The 27382-nt window shown below is 38.0% G+C and overlaps 1 protein-coding gene across 8 annotated transcripts in view; it reads left to right on the top strand.

Annotated features, from left to right (window-relative positions):
• The first annotated feature begins 792 nt into the window (after positions 1-792).
• The window catches only part of ELAVL2 (ELAV like RNA binding protein 2), a 160596-nt gene continuing 134006 nt past the window's right edge, over positions 793-27382 (top strand). The window contains exons 1-2 of one of the 8 annotated variants that reach the window (XM_067041399.1): positions 793-998; positions 1287-1384. Coding sequence is in view for 1 of the 8 variants with exons in the window: in XM_067041406.1 (XP_066897507.1) it covers positions 1358-1384 (27 nt within the window). In the remaining 7 variants the exon portion in view is untranslated. Of the gene's footprint in view, positions 999-1286; positions 1385-24566; positions 25106-27382 lie in introns of those variants that run through there. The other 7 variants (XM_067041406.1, XM_067041404.1, XM_067041396.1 and 4 more) reach the window with 7 other exon arrangements.

The following is a 27382-nucleotide window of genomic DNA, read 5'->3' on the forward strand; positions in this document are numbered from 1 at the left end:
CCTGCCCGGCCGGTCTGGCTTTGCGTCAGGGTGCAGGCTTCCTCCCCCACCGGCTGCACGCGGTCCGGGTGCCGGGACCCCTCCTGCAATCTCCTCCCCGGCGGGGTCCTTTCGGGTGGGTTTTATCCCCTCTCCTCCCCCTGAGCCCGGCCCCCAGGTTGGTTCTGGGGAGAACACGGTGCGCGGGGAAGCCCGTCCCGTGCCTCCCGGAGCCGCGCGGAGGTGCTGGCGCGAGTTGGCTGACAGCTGTAAACTATCGGCCAGTGAAGGTCCCGGACGCCTGCCCCCGACACCGCCCCACCCCGCTCTTCTCCCCACTCCCCCTTCCGCCTGTATTTTTCGATTTTAGGATCTTCTCTTTCCTTAAGGATAAATTCGCTATCCATATCTGTTCAGATGAAAATGACACGATGGTTTTCATACTTTTTTGAACGCTGACAGCAGAAAATCCCGTAGGGAGGTGAGGAAAGAGGGGAGTGTGTGTGTGTGTGTGTGTGTGTGTGTGTGTGTGTGTGTGTGTGTGTGTGTGTGTGTGTGTGTGTGTGTGTGTGTGTGTGAAAGAGAGAGAGAGAGAGAGAGACCGTCTGACCTAGGGGGAGGCAGGGGGCTTCCCTCTCCTGGAGGACAGACAGAATGATACATACTGTCATTAACAGTTCTGACCCACCCAGACCCCACCCTTCGGTTGCATCCATCACACAGTCATTACAAAGGGGCAGCGCTGTCACACTGCCTGCCCTGCTCTGGGGCTCTCGGGCTGGCTTAATGAGGTGCACCCAGCCGGGGCTATTGTGCAGCGCGAGTGAGGCAAGAACGAGACGGCAACGATCCTAGCAGCTGATCGCAGCCGCCCCGCAGCAGCAGCCAAACCCAGACCTCAAGTGGATGGATGCCTCTGGAAGTGTTTTCCTGAACGAACCCAGCAGGCAGTGGAAGACTGTGGCAGGGCTAGCGTACTTAGATGGGGCATTCCTCTCCTAAGGTTGAGCTGGCTGGAGGCAAGTGCAGTCGCTCGGGTGATCGCGGGGGTGCTGGGGGCGGGGGAGGGGTGATAGTCGTGCTGGTTTTAAGCCCTTCTTCAGTCTAAAGGCGGCTTGGATCGATTTCCCTTCCAACCACTCAACTCTCCCCTTTACCTTTTGTCTCGTTAGCTTGGCTTTTTCCGCCCCCCTCCCCTCCCCTCCCCTCCCCGGTGTGGTCTGAACCGCGCGTCTAGCTCTGGGGGTTGTGCATTTTAATGTAATTCTGATTGGTGAATGTTCTCTCCTTTTTGTTGTGATTACTAGAGATACTTTAGTCCTGCCTTCCCAGTTCTGCGCCCTGCACAAGCAGTTTTGAAAAATTAAGTGCAAAAAGCATGACAAAGCAATATGAGGTTGCCGTGGTAAGTGAACTTTTAAACAAAAAATTACCATTTCTTCTCGGGTGCTCGGTCTGTGGGAGGTTTGAAGGGGACTCATCACACACAAAGGGCTTGGGACTGGGAGCTGTGAGCAGGGGGTGGTGAAACAGAAAATAGTAGTTTTAATTTTTTCTCTTTACTATGGGCAGTAGACGTGTTCCGTGTTTATCTGTTTTATACTCTTGGGAAGGCAATGGGCTTGATGTATTTCAAGTGGGTGAGAGTTGGCAGTCAGCAGGGTCGAGGTGCAGAGGATGGAGAAGGGAACTAGGTTATTGTCTGGTTTCAAAAGAGCCGTGCCGTTCTGACTTCCTGAACTCAGCACAGTAGCCGGGTCATTCCTGACCAAAATCCTAAGGAGAAAAGGAACAATGGGGTCACGCTAAGTTACTACAACTGTCTCTGTGTCCTCACCTGCCCTGTTAGACCTCCCCCTTTCTTCCTTGCACTTCCTCAGGTAGCAACCTTAGAAGCCATCATTCTTAGACAAATTTTAAACGCTAAATGATGATCACATAATGCATTTGGAAAGTTGTGATCTTAAAAGGTTTGAGTCTGGAGAAAGGGATTGCTTGCTACCCTCCTTCTCACTTCTCCCTGCTCTCCTCCCCACCCCATCCTCTTTTTAAACTAAAATGAACAGGTTCATATACGGATCCTTCCTCAATCTCCTCTCCTAATCCCTTTTATTTGTTTTAAATGGGAGGTATATTCCAGGGAAGAATTTCTGAGTTTTGCCCCTTTATCTCATTCACTTTCTGAGAATAACTATCCAACTTAATATCTGTGGTAAAATTTAATAATTTCAAGTTTGGTAAAAGGCTCAACCTTTCCTCTGGAAAATTCTAAATTGTTTGGCCAGCTCTCAGTAGTCTTAACTTTTTCTGTTTGTGAATGTAGTTGCCTTTTGACTTGTCAAGGGCTGTTGCCATGGAGATGACTGGGATGCCCTATATTGGAATGGACCTGCACATTCTCTGATGAGGCAAGGCCATCTAAGTTTTCTCATTTGAAGGATGAAATGGAAGCAAAAATGCCCCCTTGAAAGGAATTGCTCTCATGTTTTGTTGAAACCATTCTTAGTTTTATATGTGTGTAGATGTATAATTGTATGTGCTTACATTTCTCAAGATCTATTCTGAAATAAAGATTTTTAAGTTATAAATATCTTCTGATCTTAAGAAACACAGATAGTAACTTTTAAACTGATTATATTGCAATAAAGATTAATGTATTTTATTGGGCATATATTTTAATAACTTATTTTAACAACTGACTTATTTTTTGTCGATTCTACGTGAAGCTACTGTAATTTACCAGTAACTATCATAGGAAAGTGTCACCTAATAGTTAGCTTTCAAAATCATCACTATTTGCAATCACCATCCTTAAAACAGTTTTCAGTTTGAGAGCTTAAACACCAAATGACTGTTAATCTGTTGGTACAGGAAGAATCAATTCAGTAAAGTTTTGGCTCTCAAAAGAGTTTAGATTAGAATATAATACTTTATATATTTTTAGGATATATATTTAAATCTCATTGAAATTAGGAAGTTTGTTTTTCTTATGTGCTGATATTCTTAGAGTACAGATAGTCAACTAACAATGTTTTTAACTATATAATTTACTTTGGACCATACTACTCAACTCTCATACCTATTTAATTTAAATGTATGGCCTGTACATATGTAAAATTAGATTGTTTTGATACTTGAATTGAGAAAAACATCTTTAATCAAATTTATTTTTATCATACTCATAATCTCAAACAAACCCTCAACTTTACTATAGTTTTTCATTTGCACATTAAAAATACTATTTCAGTTGAAGATAATCATAACAATTATTATTTAAAATAAGTTGGATAATTGAGAGTTGTCTCTAAATGATAATTAATATTAGTGTATATGTTTAGTTTCCTATATATGTACTTAGACTAGAGCTGTATTTTCCTGGCACTTTCACTTACTAATACCCTAATTCTGTGGCAATTGTAGGTTTGCTAAATATTCTCAATATGGAAATTTCTTTATATCAGAATATGATACTACAATCATTTCTTTCTTCAGTGTTCTAATTATATGTTATTGGCACATTGGAAATACAGTGGCCATGTTTTGATAGTTTCCCTAAACCTGTGTCCATTAGAATAAATTTTACAAATAACAGAAAGCTTATAATGTTCATAAGAACAAAATTCTAAGTGTTTTCAACTAAGCAATATTTCTATAGTCTCATAGAAATATTCATTGTTTCCCATAAAGGAGAAAAAAATGGGTGAGATATGGGGGCAGGGGGAGGGTAGCCAGGGTCATCTAATGTTACATTGTAGGTGTTGCCTCTTATACCATTCTTGGACATAAAATGTGCCTGCAAGCAAAAAAAGTAAAAAAGAAATGGCTGAAGTGATACTATGATTTTAAAAATTCAAAAATAACTTTCATTTATTATGTCTAATTAGTATTAAATTTTAATGTGTATTTTATATCAAATATACAATGTAAAACAGCTAAGAAGTTAACTTTACTAATTAACATTTGTTGTTTCTCTACCATGATCCAATCATATATGTAAGTGCTTTACATATACTATCTCAGTTACTCTTCAGAACTCTCTAGGTGGTAGTTTTAGTATGCCTAGAAACTGAGTAGTTAAAATCAGACAGCTCATAAACCATAAAGTGAGGATTTAAATCTCTCTGACTCTAAACTTGGGTCTAAAATCAAGCAAAATGAGAATCAAATAATAGAAAATATGAGCTAATTTACTCAATTTAAAGAGATCTTCCACATAAAACCCATATAATCTCCCCAAATTCCAAACATAGGAATGATTACCTGTTAATCTGGGCACTTTCCTCAATGAAACATTTTGAAGAAAAAAAAATCCTACTGAAACATTCCTAATTATATCCCCAGATTGGGATTGGATACATTATGCTGGCTTGGCTGGTTGTTTCTTTTTGGGGGCACTAATGGAGGATTTATTGCCTCCTCTGTCCCACCCCAAAAATAAACAAAAGGAGAGGAAGATTAAATCAATTTAATGACAAAAGTATTTTTAAATATGTACCAATATATTTGAAACATACACAACATACACAGATATGTACCAACAACTTAATAAAAGGAAAGCCTAACTGAAAACCCAGTTTTCCTTAAATATAAGGGACATAAATCAAATGAGCAGAGTGATTTTTTTTTATTTTACCAACTTAAATTCATATTTAATTTTCCATTTTAAAGACTTTAAAAATTCAGTTACAATAACATTTGCTAGAGCAATGAAATGTTGTATGCTTTTATAGGTAGTAAATCATTTCATGATTTTTTTTTGCCATATATTTATTTTCTAAGTTAGAGTTTAATCAGTTAAGTTTTACACTAATTATTCAGTGAATATGGGCCTCCATTTTTAAAACTACCTTCATTTAGTGAACTAAAGAGACTTAAAGATACAAAGTGGTATAGAAAATATGGGGCCTCATTTTATGATTCCTTTTTAAATATGAAAGATGATAGACTGAAATACTGGGAAAAAAACCTTTCCCTTTAAAAAGCTCTAATTTTGCTCTTTTTTATTTATAAAATCTTTGAACCTAAGAGATTGGGACATAGATATTAAATTTAAAAATATTTAAGGACATCATGTACATTCAGCAGAAAACTGTTCAATTTTTCACTTTCACCTGAGAGGAAATGAAAGCACTCTATCTGCATTTTTTGCAGTAGATGGGCTTCTGAGTTGTTTTGTGTGGACCTTTTTTTAATAAAATTGAGTTATTTTTTTTAAATGCAGAGAACACACATATTTTAAAAGGCATTTGAATGAATGCTCCTGATAAGTGAAGGACTTTTAAAAAACTGATTTATCCATTTTGTAAGTTTGATTTTAAAAAGTGAAATTGTCCAGCTCTATCATGTTTAAACCCTGTCACTATGAGAATTCCAATAGCTTTTTTAAGAGTCTGATAATTTTGGACTTTTAAGAACCATGTTATAAAGGGCTGAATTGTGAGGCTTAAACATTTCAAACTCCCAAATAGTCTAGCAGTCAGTCACATATAACTCAATTCTACTTCACTTTGACCTTGGAGACCATAACTTGAACTTTTACCTCCCCAACCTAATTCTAGTTATTGTCTCATTTTAATTAAAATTCAGGCTGGGTTTTTATCATAGTTAATAAAATATTTGTATAATCTTCTATTTTATCCTTGATTTGGAAATTTACATTACATTATTATGTACTAAAATCATACAGTTGTATGTACAATTTTCTTTCCCTTCAAATTCATCAAAGTATACAAGTCTGTATATATGAATAATAAATGTACAAAAAGTTATATTAGTATGAAGCAAAAAAAGTTATTAAAGCAGTTTTTCAGTTTCAATTTGTGGGATAATGCCACAAAACTGAATTTTACCTAATGATAATATTAACATTCATTATTAACTAAAAATGTAAGAGTATTTTAGGATAGGTCTGTGGAGTCTCTTCTTGTACTTCACCACCCATCGCTGTCCCATAACCTCATACAAAATAATAATTTCACTTGAAAAATTAGGAGGAAAATGTGGAGTATGTTTAAATTAGGAGAAGAATGAAAGGACCTTAAGATACTTCCTGCATAGGTCCTGGAATCCTTCATGCTATGCATTTCAATTATTCCTTTAAATTCTTTCAAACATGAAATCTTTACATTTGTATTCAATGTAAAGTTACATGTTATGGACTTTCAAAGCCTCTCAGAGCATGAAAAGTTTATAGGAAAGGGCAGAATACTACTAGCTAGGCACCACCAAACCTGACAGACGTTGACAAAGGCTGAGAAAGCAATGTTAATGGTTCTAACTTAAAAAAAAAAAAAGAAAGAAAGAAAGACATATAAAGCTGGTGAAACCTGAAGTCGTCATTATCATTCAGAAATGAGAATTCAGTTTTTTTAGTGTTTCCAGTAAAAATAACTGTTGGACACTTTATAAATATTTAATAAAATCTAAAAAATTACCCTTATCCTTTGTTAAAGATAAGGAGAATAAAGATTGCTACGGAAATCGAGACTTTGGAATTTCTAATTTCTCAGTGCTTAATATATCACCATTAAATTTGATGTTATGGCAGAGATGGTATTTAATATATGGTTGAACCTTATCAATCACCGTAACATTTTCATGTGTCTTGGAATACAAAAATGATAAACTTCACTCAACAAACATTATTGCATGCTTATTAGGTTTAAGGTACAGTGCTGGAGCCCAGGAATACCCTGATGAAAAAGATGGCTTTGCTGTTAAGCAATGCAGTCTGTATAGGAGACGGGCATGTCAACAAATGGTTATAATGCAGTGACATAATTGCTATCAGAGGTGTGTACAAAGTGCTTTTAGAAAGATAGAAGAAGCCATCGCCAGTATGCCTGCAGTTGGCTTTTGTGTGGGTATTCAGGAAGCGCTTCCCAGTGGAGGTGAAGTTTTGCATACCGACTTGTTTTTCCATCAGAAAGAAAAGTGTAATAGTGGAACTTCAAATAATATAAAGAAAGATGAAAGTATTCATTTTCCTAGTCTTTACATTTTGATATGTACTTATTATGAGGGAGAACAAGTTGTCTGTGTAGGATGCTGAATTTTTCAAGATTCATTAGTGTAATTTCTTAGACACACTGCCTTTGACAAATGTGCACAGCTGGGAAAGCCTTTAATATATTGATTATGTTAGTGTTTTGTTGCTAGTAGCATAATGGATAAAGCAAAGGCTCCATTTTTATTCTTCTGTGCTCTACCAAAAAAAAAAAAGTATCTTGTAAACCGTGAAAGGCACACAAAAGCAAAAGTAATTAAATAACATAAATGGTGAAGGAGATTGCCTGTGATCTGGGCTAGAATTAGAACGGGAGGTGTAAGAAAGAGGTTATTTGAGAGGAAATGATATGAAAATATTTTAAAATAGGAAAAAGAGTTCTGCTTCATAACAATAGGGTATCAACTTAAGCGATTTCACTTTCCTTTGTATTGCTTTCACATTTACAGCGGAGGAGGAAAGTACTAGTAATCTCAAATTTTCCTTATTTATGATTAAGTTTCATCATTAATCAGACTAAAGCCACCCTATTTCCTTTTTTAAACTCCCAAGTGCATGAAAAATCTTCTCTTGAGAGTGATTAGTCCTTCCTGTGAATATCGTTTTGCATTTTGCTCTCTGATATCTTGACAATACAGTTTAGCCCATTCCTGCTGGGATTCTCTGCTGGCAACAATTTTTTATTTCCTTGTGTTCATTTTTAGGAAAATCCTCTCAACATTGTTATATGTATTATTTTATAGGAAGGAAGCATGTAAAATACTCTTGAACTCATTTTACTTGTGAGTTTGAATAGCATTCAGATTAGAATGATTTTCCCAGAATTTTATAGGCTTGCCCAATCCAGCTGTATATTTTATATGCTAATGTAAATTCTATTTTTGTTCCCCTTGGGGGTTTAAGTGATTATAATTGTTGCTCTTCAAAAGCCAAACAGATGATGATTGCTGCTTCAGGAGTATACCAAAAGAAACTGGCTTTCATTAAACCTGCTCATCCACTTCATAATTATCTCCATTTTATCTAGCTAAGAAGCAGGAAAAAATGGCAAGTACAGTTCATTGAAGCCAGTTCAGTTATTTAAACATCGCTTTATTGAACTAGCAGGAGGTGTTAAAGCAGGGGGAATGTTTTCGTTCTGGCACTGATATGTAGCCAGTGGCCCAGCTCAAGAGTTAGTTGAGCATCAGATGCCAGAGGCCACAGGGAATGAGAGGGGAGATATTTTAAGCCATTCTGAGAGGTGTCCTCTAGTGGATACAGTAAATAGTACTGCAGTGGCAGCTATTCTGAAATAGTCTTTCTGCTTGTTCTTCTTTCTGTAAGTTCAAAACGGAGTTAGTTATTTAGTATCAATTAAGAAACACTCAGAATTGCACGCTGAATGAAAGGGAAATTTCCTATAAAATGCAAAAAAAAAAAAAAAAAAGAGGGTGAGTGGATATTTATAAAGTCTAAAAGGATGCTAAATCCTGAGACTGACTGACATCAAAAGTCCTTCATGGAATCTCTATGGTCACATGAGCCTTGTGATCTAACCATGGGTCAGAATGAAGATTTTTATGGAGGTTGGTTTTCCTCAACTGAGAGAATATTTCCCAAGGTGACACAAGGGCTCTGAGTTATCTGTGCCCCAGTCCTAGGGAGAGGGTGGAGGGGTAGCCTTGGAAATAGGTTGCATTGGAAAATATTTCTGACCACATACATCGCTGGCTGTCCTCCTAATGGCACAGTCAGGGTCCGTGAACTCTCACCCAGAGGAATAGAAAAGTGCCAGAGTCAACAGCTGTTCAAGCTTCCAGCTGTGAGAAAGCAATTCTCTGCCGGTTAAATGAAAAATTCTGAAAGGGCTCTCTCCTCTAAAATTTCAGAGAGCCATGTTTTAGAAACCAATTGTCTAAGGCTAGACTTAGATAAAACATGACATTCATAAACCAAAAAAAAGGGAAAGTTTCACTTTTTCTACAGATTTTCATGTTCCAAGAGAGTTCAGCAAGTTTGAGGCAATTTCAATTTTTGAAGTTTTAACATAGGGTTATTATCTTACAACTTGATTTTGAAACTTTTGGGGAATCGTATTGAAAAAGGAAAAGAAAAGGAAGTTTACTTAAGAAAAAGGAAATATGTTCCTGAAAGGCTTTGGATAATTTGCTAGTAAGTTGTGTATATTAAAAAATAATTCTTTTCCTCTCCATTCTTATGCCACAACAATAAACGTTTTCTCCAGTTTTCATATATACATAGAGATTTACAAATAGTTTTAAAACTAGAATTTGGGTAAACCAACTTCTTGATCAACATCTTAATCAACATTAAGATTTGATCTACCAAAAGCTTGGTAATACATGATGTTGAATTATATCTAGACTATTCTGAGTCATTTCTGAACCCTGAGGTGGGGTGGGAGGTAGAATGTTCCCAGATAATATTTTCCCAACTAGATCTTATGTGAATTTGCATGTTTAGATCCAAGGAGAGAGTATATCAACGGCCTGCTCTCTAAAAACTCTCTAAATTCAAAATTCTGTTTGGTGGTATGGCAGTATCGGAATATTCTTGGATTCCTGCACAGAGCTGTGCCGGGGTATAAATAACTCTGGTTGCCTACCAGCAAGGAAGACCTTAAGTCTGAGACCATACCAGCTGCACCTAGAGCTACCCTAGGCAAAAATGGTGACAAAATGCTGAATGATTGGTTATCTCACCTCCCCATCACCTTCTCTTGATACCTCTAGGACCTGCTATCCCTTATGCCCCTAGGCTCGTGCTGCCCCCTTTACAGACATTGGTAAAACCCAAGGTCTACTAGGACAGTCTCTCTTTCCCTTCCAATGTGACAGACAGGTTGTTAATCTAATAAGCTAATCTCCACTAATGGGAAGATATTAAGGAGAGTCCAGGTTTCAGTTAATATTTAAAGGTTGCTCCCAGGTAAAATGCCCTCATTTTTGTGAAACAATCATGATGAGTAACTCGTGGGGTGGTCATGTCAGGCCAAAATACATCTTTTTCTGGTAGCTGCTTTTCTTAACTGTGTGGCACTCCTGATCTCTATCACCGAGGAGAGGAGACTACTTACTTATCTCGAAATAGGACAGTTAGAAATGAACTCAAAAGGAAAATATAACACTGAAAAAAATTGATTTGGTAGTATTGGCTTATCTGCCTATGTTATTAAACAGAAGCAAAAGCTACGAGATGTAGTAAACACTGAAATACATCCATGCCAGTGGAATGACTGTAATCTCCCAGGATTATCTCACGTGTTTATTCCTTTATTATAATAACAGGAACTTTTTGAAAATCATGCTTACTCTGTGACCTCACAGACATCTGAAAGTAAATAAAATATTTAAAGAGTCTCCCAGGTAAATCTCTTTCAGCATATCCAGAATACATATTTGGCAATTACTCCAGTTCATCGGCTCAGTGGAGAAAGCCAAACCAAAATAGTTCAAGCCAGAGTTTACTTTAACTCCATATTAACTGAGCAACTGAAAAATCTGTATCAGCTTTTGCTTTAAATCAGTGGCTCAGCAGAATCATCCACAGAGGTTTTTATAAACATGTATGCTTAGACCTTACCTTGGATACTGAGTAGAATTACTCCTGGGATCGAGCCCAGGTATCTGTACTTTCAAAGAAAGCCTCCACAGGTGGGTTGAGGTATAGATGCACAGCTATGTGTAAGAACCCCTGGGCTTTCATCTCATCTCACCAGTTCTGTCATTCACGGAAGATGCACTCTGTGCCAAACACTTTCCTAAACAGTTGACAAATATATTTTCACTTAATGCTCACAACATCCCTAAGAGGTAGCTATTATTTTTATACTCAGTTTACCAATGAGAAAGCTGAGGCTTGGAGAGATCAGGCAACATGTCTAGAGTCATATACCAAGGACAGGGGAGAGGCAGAACCAAAATCCAGGTCTGCTTGAATACTTTGAACAGCTATAACCCTGAAAAGGCCTTTTAAATATACAGATTGAAAATGTATGGCTGCATTTTATAGCTGTAATTTCCAACCTAGAAGCTTCCATTTTGCTGCTTTGATTACCCTAAGATTATCTGGAGCGCACAGGGATTGTTTCATTTTACAGCCTTAAAAGAGAGCCACTATATTCATGTGAAAGGAGACATGGTCTAATAGGTAAAAGATACTTTAAAATTATAGGTAAAATGTTTTGCTTTCTTTGTATAAAGGTCACAGATGGCTTTCTACCTTAGTTCTTAATTCATAAACTCAGGAGCTGCTGTAAACTACCTTTTAATTTTGTGGCTAAAAAATATTCAGAAATGAGACAATGTGAGAAGAGCATGATTTTCCTTCCAGGTCATTTTCTTATTAAAAAAATTTAAATAGTATAAAATCATTGCTGAGAAATGCAGTTTCCAGTGTGGAATATGCAATTTTAGGACATGTTCTTTCTGATTTGGGGCTTACGCCATTATTTGGAATAGTGATGACTCATGTCTAGGACTGAAATCTGTTTTTCATGGGTTTATACATTTTTCCCCTTGAATTGCACCAAAAATGGTTTTTTAATTGGCTTTAACTCATGCCCAATAAATTGGACGAAAATTGATTGCCGCAGTCATGTTTGGTTTAAAATTATTCAAGACTGCACCATGAGTCAAATGAGTCCATGAGTGAGAGCAGTGGCATTTTATATCCTCTGTTTATGACGAATAACTTTTTTCCAAAATGGCCACAATTCATCTATAAAAGGTAATATACATTTACATTTTATAAAGCTTAAAAGATAGTAACAGGGTCACATTAAAACACATCATGTTAAAAAACAAAATTCTCTTATTTTGATATTGTTTCTTAGTACCTTCTTTTTCACTTCTGTCAATACAGGTTTATTCATAGCATTCCTTTAAAAATAAATAATACCTGCATTTAGCTCTTGTTAGATTCTTGGTCATAATATTAGAATATTTTTAAATGGAAAAATTAAATAAATGAGGATGTTTGGATGTTTGTAGGATGTACCATCCTACAGAGTTGAGACAGTGAAGAGTGATTTTAAAGACAAAAATTAAACAATATGAAAATTGAATTAGCTCAGGTGACTGTTTAGGGCATTGAAATAGCAATTCACTAAATGGTACCTGTCAGGAAGCCAGTTTTTGCTCAATCTCATCGTAATTCTTTACTGTATTATGGTTTTCATTTATTTATTTGCCATAGAAATATAAGGGCTTTGCTAGTTGGGAATTAAAGTTCATTTTATGAGAATCTCAGCAATTGCAAGAAAGGGTAGAGTAGGGAAAAAGAAATGATTAATTAAATGAAAAGAAGAACATCCCTTGGTCATAATATAGATAGGCAGTGAGTGAAGGAAATAATTGTTCCTGTGTGTAATTAATATTAAGCAATTCGGGACTTCCCTGGTGGCACAGTGGTTAAGAATCCGCCTGCCAATGCAGGGGACACTGGTTCGAGCCCTGGTCCAGGAAGATCCCACGTGCCGCGGAGCATCTGGGCCCTTGCTCCACAACTACTGAGCCTGTGCTCTAGAGCCCGTGTGCCACAACTACTGAGACTGTGTGCCACAACTACCGAGCCCACGTGCCTAGAGTCTGTGCTCCACAACAGAGAAGCCACCGCAATGAGAAACCCACGCACTGCAACAAAGAGTAGCCCCTGCTTGCCACAACTAGAGAAATGCCATGTGCAGCAACGAAGACCCAACACAGCCAAAAATAAATAAAATAAATAAATTTATTTTTAAAATGTATACATTAGGCAATTCTAATGGGACAAGATAGTTACATCTGATACTGTATTATTCTAAAAAACTGGTAGAGCAATTTCTGAGATTTTTTTCATTTTCCTCTATTATATTTATTTTTCATATGTATTAAATCTCAAGATTTGTCTTTATAAATGAATATTATTTTGTTTAAACTATAAAGCTCCAGGGCTGTTAATCTGTGCTTCTCTAAATCTAAATTGTCTTTTAAGAGGTCACTGGTCCTCACAACTCAGTATTTACGTCCTGCTCCCACCTGGTGGCTACAAGGCTGAAGCTTGAGCTCTGGAGCTGTAAAGTTTTTTTCCTCCTCAAAACACTAAACTACCTGTTTTTCTGATGTGTAAAAAAAAATGCATGCTCAGAATTTTTACAAATTAAATAATGCAGAAAATGTTAAGAAAAAACTGAAAGTCCAACTCCTATTACCTCAAAATAGGCACTGTTTAATGTTCTAGTGACCATCCTTTGTATGATGTTTAATACTTTTGACAATTCTCTAAAAAAGTTAAATAATTAAAATTTCTTCAAACCCCCCAAAATAACTGATGGTTAGGACATCTTATGTAATATTTCTCAAAATTTTTTTTGTATTTGACCTGAATCATTTTAAAGAAGCAAATCATCCAATTATCACTTTTATCTTTTTCATTTGTCAGCAATAGGTAGCATGGCAAGACAGTATAATTATTTTCATTATAAAAAGTAGAGTTTTGTTTGTTTATGTTAACTGTAATATCTATTTTCCAGACACTTTTGTTCTCTTGCAAGTATTAATTTCTGCCATATTTTTTTGGAATTACTGAATTTTACATCTGGAAGCTAAATGACATTACAGGTCATCTAATAAATAGTGGTTTAGGACTTGGGCCATAAAAATGGATACTTAAGGTCAAATCCCAGCTCTGTCAACTTCTGGTTGTGTGATCTTGGGTGAATTGCTTAACTTCCTCAGTTTCCTCATCTTTAAAATGATAGGATTATTGTGAGGATTAAATGATTTAATGCACGTAAAGCATTAGAATGCTGCCCAGCACATATTTTATACTCAGTGCTTGTTACCCATTATTATTATTAATCCAGTCTTCTCCTGGGAATCATGAGGTTTAGTCAGAGGGACTTGGTGAAGGGAATCAGCTAGTTAGTGGGAGAAATAATACTAGGACTCAAGTCTCCTTTCTTCAAGCCTAGGAATCTTAGCATGATGCATCCTCTCCTAGCATTGTTTATACAGCTCCCTTTTAGGCACAAAGGTGTTTTAGGGGCATCCACAGCTAAGCAGGGTGCAGCATGATAGGCTCTGGTTCCTGGTTTCTTTCCCTCATAGCTTTCTTGGGCATTTTGGCTCAAAAGTATTATTTGTTCAGAACCCTATCATTGTCCTAATACCTGCTGTAAATATTTTGGCCATCAAAACATTTTCATTATTATCAGTGTGAAAAACCTCGTAAAGAGGCTCAAATTTTCATGTATCCTTTTGATATGACTAATATGGAGACACGTCTCTATTTTAGTATTCATTTTACATCTAGGAAATGTTAGTATTCTACAAAACAGTGCTCTATGAGTTAAAAAATGAGCCCTGACATAAAAGAAAGACTTTTCTCTTTATTGTCCGCACAAGAAATCTAGAAATATCAGCAAGAGAAAAAAAGAAATTTCATAGTAAATCATGTCAAAATAATTCAAGGAAATGTTTATTTGTTACTCAGACAGCTTAAGCAGTCTGTAACACCATTCATTTATGTTACATCTTCCAACTCATGTTTACAAAAACTGACATTTCAAACAACATATTCTCTAATTTCTTACACTGAAATGACAGTGACCAAAGACACCAAACATATTTCTATTACAACAGTATTCTCAGCCTTAAAATGCATATACATATGCTCAATCAGAGAAATAGATTTTCCATTTAGTCACATCAACATGAAGGGTTAAAAGGGGTTGGTGCGAAATGGCAATAAAGAGTAGCTCTGGCTCTTCTGTGTGTATGCTTCTGTTTCTTCTTGTTGCTAATTAGACTTCCTCATTAAAGTCTGGCATTCACATGATTGGGCTTGACTTTGAATGGGTCAGTCCTATTAAATTATAGGATACATTTAGGCTATAGATAGATGCCTATTGTAGTTTAAAGAACAGTAAGTTTGTTTTTCCATTGTAACCTATGAACTTAGACATCCAAATATTTAAAGTTTATTCTTTTTCTTTTTTTAAATTAATTTATTTATTTTTGGCTGCTTTGGGTCTTCATTGCTGCGTGCAGGGTTTTTCTAGTTGTGGTGAGCGGGGGCTACTCTTTGCTGCAGTGGGCGGGCTTCTCATTGCGGTGGCTTCTCTTGTTGCGGAGCATGGGCTCCAGGTGTGCGGGCTTCAGTAGTTGTGGCACGCAGGCTCAGTAGTTGTGGCACACGGGCTTAGTTGCTCCGCAGCATGTGGGATCTTCCCAGACCAGGGCTTGAACCAGTGTCCCCTGCACTGGTAGGCGGATTCTAATCCACTGCACCACCAGGGAAGTCCCAAAGTTTATTCTTTTATCAGGTTTTTATCAAGTTTTGTTTCCTTCTGTTCTACTTATTCACTGAAAGTCCACATTTGTAGCTGAATCTATACCAATCCGTGGCAAAGTAAGCCCAGGAAGGAACTGAAAAACTGTAAACCATACACAAGTTTTACTATTCTTCTGACATTCTTTGTTTTACAACGTCAAGTGGACATTATGTCTCCATTTTGTTTCATTCAAAACAAACTATTATAAAAAGCATAGTCTCTTGTGCCCTTTACACAGTCTACCTCTATGTTCCTTTGGATATTTATTTTGTTAGATTTTTCAAGCACAGAAACATAAGAAATAGAAAACTAGAGCAGAAATTACTGTTAGCCTATGTAAATGGAAAAAATATAATAGCCTATAAAAATATATGTGGAGAGAGGGAATGAGCCTGGGGAGAGGCAAGTGATGAGGAGATTGAAACTGATTTCCTTCAAGGCCATAAATGACTGGTAACTTTAAAAATCTTGCCATAGAGTTAACATAGAATGGTAAATAAGAATGGATAATGTATGCATATATATGATATATATATATATTTGAATAATAAAAGTTTCTTGGCATAAAATCAAAATATTTCAATTTGATTAGACTGTGATAGTATATATTTGACTCAACTTGATTTCAGTGAGTAATTAACTGAATTATAACCTATACTTAATGCCAGACACTAACATTGTGAGCCTAAATAAAGGAACAATGGTTGTAATTAATGCCAAAGAGAGTAACACTGCAGAAAGACTGACATTCAGGAAACCTATTCTGTATTCCTATTAATCTTAGAACTGTTACCTAAATTCCCAATGCCTCTGCTATGCTCCTGAAAATGAGAAATAATTTATGTCCTTCCTTACCTCCTGAGTTAACAATGATAAATATGGAAAAGTGCATTGAACTTTTTGTGATAAAAGGTACTATAAAAATCTAAGGTGTTTTTATTATTATATCAATCAAATAAGATCTCAGACTAAGTTCCTTTTTGAAGACCCACAACTTTTTATGGGTGAATCATGAAATTGTATTGGGAAATATATTGAAGCTACATAACAGGGCAGACAGATTTTATGCCTTTGGGGGCCTTTTAAACTTGGTTACAATTAGAAATGTGAGAAGATATTTATCATAAGATATATCAGTTAGGAAATTAATGAGAGCAAATGAAAATGTTTAAGAGACATTTTATATAAACACAGGAATTCTAATTCTGGCTTCATCAAATAAATGTGTTAAGTCACCATTTTGTTCCATAAGCGTAGTTACCGTGTTTTGACTACTTCCTCTATGCCAGGAAGTTTGAGTATTTTACACTCATGACTTCCTTCAACCTCACAGGGATCCTAAATTAAGCATTATTATCACCATTTTGTAGATCAGGGAATCAAGGCTTAGAAGATAAAATAACTTGTCTAGGACCCCACAGTAAGTGGAGTGAGGTTCAAATCCAGATGTGTCTGAAGTGAAAACCCAAGCTCTTAAAATTTTCAAAATTGTAGCTCCTAATAAAGCAACATATCAATTTCCATTAAAAGGATTAATTTTTGGACAAACCATACTATTAAAAAACTTATAAAGAGATATTGTATAAATATAGGCACTCAAAAGATGATTGAATCAAACTGAAATGGGTCTTTTGTCAAAGATCAGGAATAAATAGTTAGAAATAGGAAATGATTATGTATTACTCATTTGACCCTCACCTGAAGATAAATGGTATATCTGAAAAGACACAATTAGTTGTTTGATTGTTGTTTTTTTTTTTTTGGTAATAAAATCATAATCAGTTTTAAATAAAAACATTTATAACTTTTAGGTATTTCCAAAGCATACAGTATTTTGCCTTTATACATCATAGAGAGACTGTTTACCTTAAAAATCTATTATCCCTTTTCCCACAGAGAAGAATTAATAATGGGGAATCACTTGAAAAATAAATTTTGCATTTAAAATTTTTAAATTATTTTTCATCTTTCATAATGAATTGCTATGCCTTTAGAAATTGTATCATTTATTTGTGACAAAAATTAGACAGGAGTGGTTTTTGTAATAATTTCATGCTAAAACATTTTTCTGTTCAATAATGAAAAATTTTTTAAAATTATCTTTTAATTTTGAAGTGTTACAATGATTTATATTTGTAAAATATCTTTTTCTCACATTTCAAGCAGAGTAAATCTTTTAAGCCTTATGCAAATTCTTATCTTTAAAAAGTCCTACTTGTAATGACAAAGAATAGGTTAAGCAGTCCCTTGTATGCATATTTTCAATTTACTTAAGAAAAATAAAAACCATAGCTTGAGACATTACAGTTGGCAATTCAAATTTGTTTGAGTAAATACTCAACAATACTGTGCTTTGTAACAAGCAGAAAAATGTCTCATTACCAGAAGATAATATAACATTGCCTAAAAGGTTGGGATTCACTAAAAGAATATTTCTTAAAATGCCTATGTAGCAGCCATTATTTAAACCATTACGATAACATTATGGAAGATGGTGTTATGGAGGGGAAAAGCTACCTAACATAAACTTAGATTTCTCTCTCACTGAAGAACCCATACAACACTCATTCATTCGTGTGCTTGAATATTTTTAATACCTCTCAGTGTTACAAGGCATGAAGGATTTTTGCAAAAAATGTTCAACAGAAACATGTTTGAGATTCCATGACATATTTATTTGATTACTTCCCTATGAGTAATCAAATGACAATTTCAAAGATTAAAAGAATTGTTTTTTAATGTATCTAAATAGTTTAATAACTATTGAAATGTATACTAGCATCTTAAATTTTTTCTCATCATTTTTTCCCAACAAATTTATTTTTAATTCTTCCTCACGCCACTGTGATTTAAGCAACCTTTATACTGCCAGTTAAGTGCACTCTGACATTGATCAAAATTTTGGGGTTAAACAAAGTAAAAACTGATCAATTTTCTAAAACTGTGTTAACCATGTGTTATCAGCAACATTTTAGAAATGTTGCTAAAACTTAAAATATAAATGCTGCCTGGAAAATGTACTGCATCCTCTCATATTTACACACTCTCATAAATGCACACCAGTGAATTTACAATCTATTCAACCACATAGAGAACCAGATACAGTGCAGAGTCATCAGTGAATCAAGACAACAAGGTCACTGGCTATATTCTGGTCATTTTACATCTTAAACTTTTTGTGAAACATTTATTCAAATAATGCATAGAACTTCATGCCCCATATCCATAAAAGCAGACAGAAGAGTGTAAATATAAAGTGTGCTGAAAGAATCAAGTGATGTCAAAATACACATGTGGAATTTCTTGAGTTTCCTGAAATACCCCATAGTAATTATCTGGGTAAAGGCAGAGGGGATGAAATGTAACTCTTATTCTTGTAAGTAGCTAAAGCAGATTCGTTTCTGTGGTTGACAACTTCTTAGGCTATTCTAAAAACCATCCTGGAATCTCTCCTGTGGCCCCATCACTTCAACAAAGAGGTCAGGTTTACCTCAGTTTATGGTAACTCCTCTGCATCTGATTGATCTACTTTTCTTACAACAAAAGGAAAATTTTAGAGCCCATTTGGAATCTGTTTCTAATACTGTAGTCAGAGAGCTTCCTCTGCCCTATGCTCTGATAAAGACACAATTCAGTTTTTCATCAGATTGGTTTAAATTGTCCCTTAATCTCTATTACACCAAACTTCACACAACTTTATTCTTTTCAAATTGTTTCTACATCGTAGTTACGACTAGGAATCATGACCAAGATGCTGTGTCCCTTTGCAACTTTTCTTCACAGCTTCCTCTCCCCAAATAATTTTTAAAACCGGTGGACTTTTTCTCTCATCGCTCCCCTCCCCCCATTAAAAAATATATCCCGTTCCAGGCTCCCCCTCTTTGCCTGCCGAAAGCATTTTAATGACAGTTTACTTTAGCGGTCTGTCAGCCGACTGCTGCCTCTGCCACCTGAATTTCAATTTCTTAATTTACAGCCCAGATAAAACAGAATGGAGCAGGATCTGGGCTGTTCTCTACATTGGGTTGGCCTTATCAAGCGTGAAGTTTGGCGCATTGCAAACGTATTCAAGTGATTATCTGTTGAGGACCTCTCGAGCCATCTCCATCTCTGCAGCGGGCTGATAAGACAGCTGTTTCTCTAGCCGCTGTCTCCCCGGGCCTCAGTCTTCTTCTGTTACAAACTCTGCCTTTGTCCCCGGGCCCTGGTACGGTCACTTGCTCTATGGGGCAAGGGTTTGATCTGAACACACGTGGGGGAAAAGTGTGAGTGTGTGAGAGAGCAGAGGAGAGAGGAAATAGGAGGGGGAGAGCAAGGAGAGCGAGATGGGGGGAGGAGGGAAAGAGGGTTAGAGATCCGAGGAAGCTGGGGGCAGGGCTGCGTGCCGAGCGCAGTTGATAGCTCTGATTGACTGGTTGCTCAGCCCGGCTTTATTATTTCAAATTAGACGTGCATCGCACACAAGTGGAAACATAAATCTTCAATATAAGAAAGAGCCTCCGAGCATCGGAAGCATTAAAACCGTTTCTTCCCAGGTCCCGGTAAAGGGGCCGGCGAAAAGACTGATTGCCACCAGCTGAGACAGATGGTTTCCTTTAACTTTGGAATCTGCTATTTTTAATTACTTGTATTAATTTTGCATGAGATGTATCGGCTCCAGGAGGAAGCTTAGAGAAGGCTGTTAGCATCCCTGGAAGAAACGGACACAAAGCTCCGACTTGCCCTTTCTCACCTCCAAGTTTTTCTTACCTCACCCTCCCTCGTCGCCTAGATCACCCTTTGCATTCTCAGGAAAGACGTGAGTTTACCTTGCTAAAAGTTGGTCCTGAGTAAAAAAGAGGAGGGGAAGAAAGCTGAGGGCATTTGCAGGAGCGTTTACATAAATGATCGTTGATCCGAAGCTGCAAATAAATTTTCCGAGACACTCTGGGGCACGTGCAACAGATTTCAGTCTGAATAGCCGCAGGCAAATCATCTAAAGGAGAATGTACCTCGTACACATTTTGCTGAGGGGGGAAAAAAAAGGCGGTCGTGGTAGGGGGCGGGGTGGGGGTAGAACAATATAGGCTGGTCTTAATTTACCGCGACACTACATTACGTTTAATTTTTTAAAAATCCTATACAATTCCCGTGTCTTTAAGTGTAAACAGTAACCTCGGAATTTAGGGTAAATTCTCGCTGAGTCTGCTCCTTTTACAGCCTTTTCCCTTGAACAGGAGTTTAAAGACATGATGTAAAGAGAAAGTAAAGGGTGTTTGTGATCCTACTCACTGCCGTCTCTGGCGCTGTTCCTAATGGGAAGTGTTTGCAATATAAAGGGTTCTTTGCGAAATAGTCTCGGAGGTCACTCACCTTCGGATAAAAGGCTTTGCCCCTTTGCCAGGAGACGGAGGGAGCCGGGGGAAGAACGGGGGGAGGGGAGAGAGGGTCGAGCGTGTAGGCGTTTTTGCTGCGATTCCCTCTGGGAATTTCGAGGATTAAAAACTCTGGAGTAGGTTTAGCTGACTTTTCGATGACTACCTGGATTTGCATTTATTTTGTATGACCTCTTTGATGACTGACAGACTCACTAGGGAAAGAAGTGTCTGTAAAGAGGAGGACAGTGGAGGGTGCGCAGCGAGTTCGGGGCGCTAACCTTCCTGGCGGTTTGTCACTATGGCCGAGTCCTAGCAAAAGCCAGCCTAATTCAAAATAAACGTGTTTCTATGGAGTAGGACAGCCCCATAGTCTGTAGAAATGAAATGTTCCCAAGAACTGTAGTTTCTGTGTCTCACTGGGAGGGACAGAAAACTCCAACAAGCTTTGCAAACCTTTATTCAGGCTCGGCTTGTCTCTGTCCATGGTGCTAACTCCTGCCTCATTCCTAGCCCGGTTGCATGTTCTAAACTCACGTTGGTATCAATTTTCTCGACATTTATTTTTTCTGTTTCCTAAACTGTGGAAGTAAAGTTGACGTACTTCTTTAAGAAGAATAAATAAAATCGTAATCATCAAGCTATATAATACCTCTATTTCTCACTCAGGCAGTAAACTGTCACACTGCTAACATTATGAACAACAGACACCTCCCTCCCTCATCCCAAACAGCCCAACAAATTAACACAGAATAATATTTTTATACATCTGAGATGGTATAATGTTTGGAACTATCACCCTAAGCCAAACATTGTAAACTCATTTAAATACCTTAACTTCCTTCTTTACTTTAAAAAAGTTACAATTGTACTTTACAGCCACCTTTATCATAAAACCCTAAAAGTATCCTCTCTTCCTCCCCAGAACTAGTGTAGGGGGGTTATTTATCATAAAAGACATTGCCCGCAATAGCTTATGAGTATTCCTATGAATGACTGTTCCTTTATAAAGATATTTTAGGAAAATAATCAATTGAATCCATTACTTTTTCTGCTTTGAGAACTATTCTTTTTGCAGCTTTCTCCACGTCAAACTTTTTCTCCAAGCTCTCAGTGACTCCCTATATCTCTCCCTTCTCTGTTGTGGTTCAATATCAAGTACTCTGAAGATATATCAGAGGTAACAAGACAATCATAATTCAAATGCTTTTCTAATACAAGATCAGATGCTGTGGATAATTCTTTACCTAGCTATGAACAAAGAGGGATTGATTACAATTGCTTAATGTGGAGTGTGATGTTTACACATAGTCTTTATTAATTGCAAAATAGAGTATGTTAATATTTCAGGCTGTAACAGCATGAATTTCAAAGTGAAATATATATCCAGGTATCATTTGTGTTAAAGTGATTGTATTCAGTTTTTATTTTTAAAAGTTGGAAAAGTACATGTTACTTATACTATATTTATCCATTTAAAAGTTTTAAAATTTAAAAAACCTGTTTGATTGAGGAAGTAAACTAGTATTTTAAGATGTTTTCAATTTCTTAAATAATTTAACTCCACTTTATCTACATAGAAAAAACACTTGTTGAAAATGAAAACATTCTGAAAAATATTTGCTCCTTTAAAAAAATTGAAAAAAGCATACATACTGAAGCCACAGAATTTAGCATTTTGCATTTGAATGGACAAGTTTGCCATTTTTCAGGTAATTTCTTTAACTACATAACACACATGCTGGATTTTCATCACTCCACACCACATCCAGCTTTCCATACCCACCCTCCCCCAATCCTTGCAAAAATATACTACTGTAATCCACAAAATCTTTCTTGTGGATACAAACATCAAAAAATAAAACAAAGTATTAGTTTCCACGTAATTAGATGGAACTTATGTAATTGTAAGTTAATGGTAAAGATTTTCTTCAAATTGCTGAGAATATTACATGAACAAATGCAACTAATTCAATATTAAGAGCATATTAACAAGGATAAAAGACAATTCACTTCATTGGTAATTCTGACTAAACAGTGTTATACATTTATCCAAATTGTATTTACTCTTTGTACTGATATAGGGGTGAAGGGAGGGGTTGAAGGAGAATGACAGCAAACCCAATCTTCCAACTGTTTGTTCATATAGTGATTACTTTATTGTAGATGAGGTGGAGGTTTTCTGTTTTTTCCTTTTATTTGTTGTTCCCTCAGCCCCTTGATTCCCTTTCTTCAAACAGCTTTTCTTTCTTCTGCCCCTGAGTTCCATCCAGGTCTAGAGAATAGTTTTATGTTGAAATTAGGACCCCAGGCCTGTTGTTATATAAAAAGTAGGGGTGGGGATTAAGGCATGATAATTATAAATGCCAGTTATATAGATTCAGGCCTCCTTTTCCAAGTTGCAGTTATTGTTATCCGAAGTATAGAACTGGGACGTATTGTATGGGCTATATGGGAGTTTAACAGGTCTTCTGTTTTTTGCCTTTAAGCATTTATCAACACTCAAGGACACTTTCAAGGAACTATGATTTACTTCAACCCTGACTTTCTAGTCATTTTGCTTTGTGACTATCTGTCCATTTTCCCTCCATTCCCATTCCACCCCCCTGCAATCTCTAACTCTTACCTGTGCCTCCTCTTTCTGGCATTCTCAAAGATAGAGGCTAGTAATAAATAAATATGTAAAGGAATTTCTTTTGGAAAGGAACGAGCTTCCAGAAAGATGTTACACTGTGTAAGAACTGTAAGTACTGTGTAGGAAGCTGGTGTTACCTTTCAAGATTAAAAGAAGAAATCCAAGCTGGAAAAGAACCTAGGTCAAGTGAATATTGTCTCTACCTATACATCAAGTCGATCCTGAGGACTACAGTTTCACTTGGAGGAAGAAATAAATATCATGAATAAAGCTATATTTCAGCCTCCTGAATGTTATTAAAATATGGGGTATAATATAGTAGTCTTCATCTATAAAACAGAAAGGTTGACAGCACTTAGTCTTCTGGTTAAACTTTCTAAATCCTCAGAGTAAGAGCCCAGATAAAGGCTTGACTATCTTTACTGTCAGCAATACATGTGTGGTCCAAGAACTGTACTGCCACCAAATGCAGAGGAGTGGCTTGTTCTAATTTTATATACAGCTGCTCTTTTTGAGTGTCATCATACACCCCAAAGTGAAGGACCTTAGCTCAACTCAGTACCTCTTTCCCTGGACAGGATGTTTATCCTGCACTTTTCTACTCTGACCTGAAGTGAAAGGTAATTCAAACCGTTCAGCTTTATTTGAAAGCATTTCTGACTTCATTCTTATCCTAAAAGACGCTTAAAAAACCCCAAACAAACAAGAGAGCAGCAATATGCATATATTAAAATAGGGAAAGACATTAAATTACCTAATATCTGGAATACTGGAACACAAATCGAAAAAGGCATGCGTGCAAGTAATGGATGTACATTCATCCCTTTCACTCAGTTCAAAGAGAGGGAGCTCTCAGTGACTCATACATAGGGGACAGAGTTTAATGTAATAAAGAAAAGTGCCATAGATGAGGCAGTGATGGCAAAGGAAATGAGTCTTTCCGAAGCAGAAAGATTTAAGAGGAAAGGAGATCGTGCCATATCGCAAACTCTGATAGTACAGTTCCAACCCTCCCACGTTGCTCTCTCCCCATCTCTTTTTGCTTCTTGCATTTCCCTTCGCCACCAGTGTTAAGCGTGTACCTCCCCGCACAACTTACCTTGAAACGGGACTCCATTGAGTTCTCGAGAGTGACACAAGCACCTAACCAATCATATCGCGCGGCCCCTCCTGGGCGGCCTCAATAGAAGCGTGTGGACCAATCAGGATCCTGGGGAGATGAGCAAGTTACGTTGTGGCACGACTCAGCGTATACTTCCGCGCGTGCTGCCCGGGATAGGAGCCTGGCAGAGCAGCTGCACACACGGCAGTGCGGAGGCAGAGAAGGGGTTGGTGATACGGTGCTATAAATCTGTGGTCCAGTCCACCTCCCTTTTAAGACGTCCTCCCCCCTTATTTCTGTTCTCAGTTAGAGATGCAGCAGCTTACTCCTGTAGCGACCTACTAAAAAGCAACAAGGAGAAAGACATCGTCTTTTTGAAAAAACGTTCTTTCGTCTCTTTCTTTGTTCCTTCGTTTGTTTTTCTTGCCCCTTTTTGTTTAGTTGAACGGCAATAGGAGGGTAGTCTCCGTCTTTTTAAACTCTCTTTTTTAAGTTTCCCCTCCCCTTTCATATATTTTTTTTCGCCATTTCTCTTAGCGTTGGACTTTGGGGTCGAAAGCATTTCTTTTTATTTGCTTCTTTTAAGCCGAGCACAGTTTTAGGTTTCGTGCTGTCTTAAGAGAACTATCCAGCAGCCTCTTGCTCATCCTTATTGGGAGAACTGCACCGTTACTTTAAAAACACATATACACAAAAACCTTAAGGGAGAAAGGTAAGTTTCGGTTTGGTTTCTTTAATCATTAGTTGCAGCGATGCGCTGGCAAACCCAGAAAACCTGTAAGTGAGTGGAATACAGAATACGAAGTTAATTGCACATGTTTGTATTATTTCAAAGATACTGCTCTGCTTTTTAATTCTAGAGAGCTAGACTAAAAGACCGTGGACGCATGCTTGACGTACTGAATATTCACAAATGTCAATGGCAGGAACTTAAGTGGTAAATGTGGCTAGGGAAGAACAGGGGTACAATGGGAGTCTAGATATTGAGTGAGCTTCGGGATTGAGGTTGGAAGTTCATTTCGTGGGAAGAGAGGGATAACTTGGGTTTGTGGGGGGCGGGGTATGCATGCCTCTACTTTCGCGAAGCAACCGAAGGACCGGAGAGGCTTTAGGACTGTTAAGGGGAATCAGAAGCCTGGACTTGGAGATTAGACCAGCGAAAACCCCAGACTTAATTGCATTAACCGGATAACATGTGCTGGGGAGATGGGATTGCCAGATGGAATTTAGATGCTGCACCAGGCAGCTAGTTGTAGTTGACTGAAAAAAGTACGTGCCGCCTGAGGGCTGGGGCTGGGCTGGGGCTGGGGTGGGTAGAAGCTGTCAAAACTCATCGTTGCGAGGTGTGCGGGCTCTAATTCACGGCCGCCAATGATCATGGTTGTGTTTCAAAGGAAGATAGCCAATTTAGGACCGAATTCTTAAGCCTGTACCGGATATGAGATTCCCTTTGTTCAGAAAAGCGTAAATAAGATCCTTGGAGCTGTGTCTGTGGAGGGGCGGCTGCCTGGGAGCCTCGCTGTGCTGCGCGCTGGGAAGTGGATTCCAAGCCCTGTCCTTGGTCCTACGCGGCTGACTTCGCCTTCTGGGCGAGGGGGGAACCCCCTTTGCAGCCGACAAGGCTACGCAGCCACTCAGTAGCCAACTCGGCTACACATCCCTCACCCCCTTCCTTGCGGCCCTCCCCCCCACCCCTTTTCTCGAATAGCTATTGTTAAACTGACGCCTGGAGAAAGACGGTTGGGGATGAGACGCTGGGCAGACACTTGCTTCATTTTAACTTTTGTGATTTCTCAGGGTTTAGGAGAAACCAGCTGGCTTTCTACTGCGAAAAAGAGAACACAGGGTAGAGGTGGGAAAGGGGGAGGATGTTCGCGGGGCTGGGAGGGTGGAGGGAATGGTGGTGGCAGTGCCTTTGCCTAAGAGAAGTTTAAATTATTGGCACGAGGGGGTGTGGGCGAGTGTGTGCATGAGAGCGGTCGTGTGATGCTTGAGAAGGAGAGGATTGGGAAAAGGTACAAAGCCGGCTGGGGTTAATTTCTCTCTGCTCTCCATCCCACCCACCCTCCCAGTTCGAAAAGCCAACGCGCGGCCGGTGTCCTCCGGACTCGACTTTGCCATCTCCAGGGTCCTGGGGGCTGGGGATAGCAAGGTGGCAGTGCCCACCCCGGGATCTCAGCGGCGAACAGGACTTCGCGTGGCCATTGTTGCTTAATTTATGCCCAGCACGTTGCCACGTACCCACCTATTTCACGTCTGTAAAGAATTAATATGAGAGCTGTATAACTGTGGGAAATTGGAGGTTGGATACATTCTCCGTTTTCCATTTGCAAGTACGGGTTAGCGAAACTGATGTCGAGACTGGGTATTTTCTCTCGTAATTACCAGCTGCAGATCTGGCTTTACTGTGGCCAGAGCGAGAGAAATTGTCAACCATTTAGAATTTACTCTTAACACCGCTGGGCCAGGATGGATGTCTCTGTACTTTCTCCCCGAAATGAACAGGTTCTTTCCCCTCCCCCGCTCATGTACAAACATTCCTGTTGGTTAAGATTCGAAACCTTCAGCCCTTCCCTACACCCTATTTATTATACCCATCCTCTGGATGTTGAGAGTGGAAGGGAAATGGAGGTGATTTATTTCTTAGGCCTACAGTGCAACCTATAAAATGTAGGCTTAACATGCGGGGGTGCGGGGTACAGAGCAGACAATAGTAACCTAAGAAATTATTTTCCTAATTGGAAATCAGTTCCTAAAAGTCAGGGGAAAAGGTGTGAGTGTTTGGGGGATGGAAGGGTATAAAATCTGTTTAGGGCCCATAAGATTTCCTTGGTAAAATGGCTTCTTAAATGAGACATCTGAAAGATTTGTTAGAATCTAAAATTAGTCAAAAAAAAAAAAAAAAAAGAGAGGGAAAGAAAATGTTTAAAAATCACCTTTTGGGGGATTAAGAAAATAACTATTTCTCTTAGTTATTGCTAAGTCTGTC

Source organism: Kogia breviceps, chromosome 8, assembly GCF_026419965.1.
Source record: "Kogia breviceps isolate mKogBre1 chromosome 8, mKogBre1 haplotype 1, whole genome shotgun sequence".
NCBI lineage: Eukaryota > Metazoa > Chordata > Mammalia > Artiodactyla > Physeteridae > Kogia > Kogia breviceps.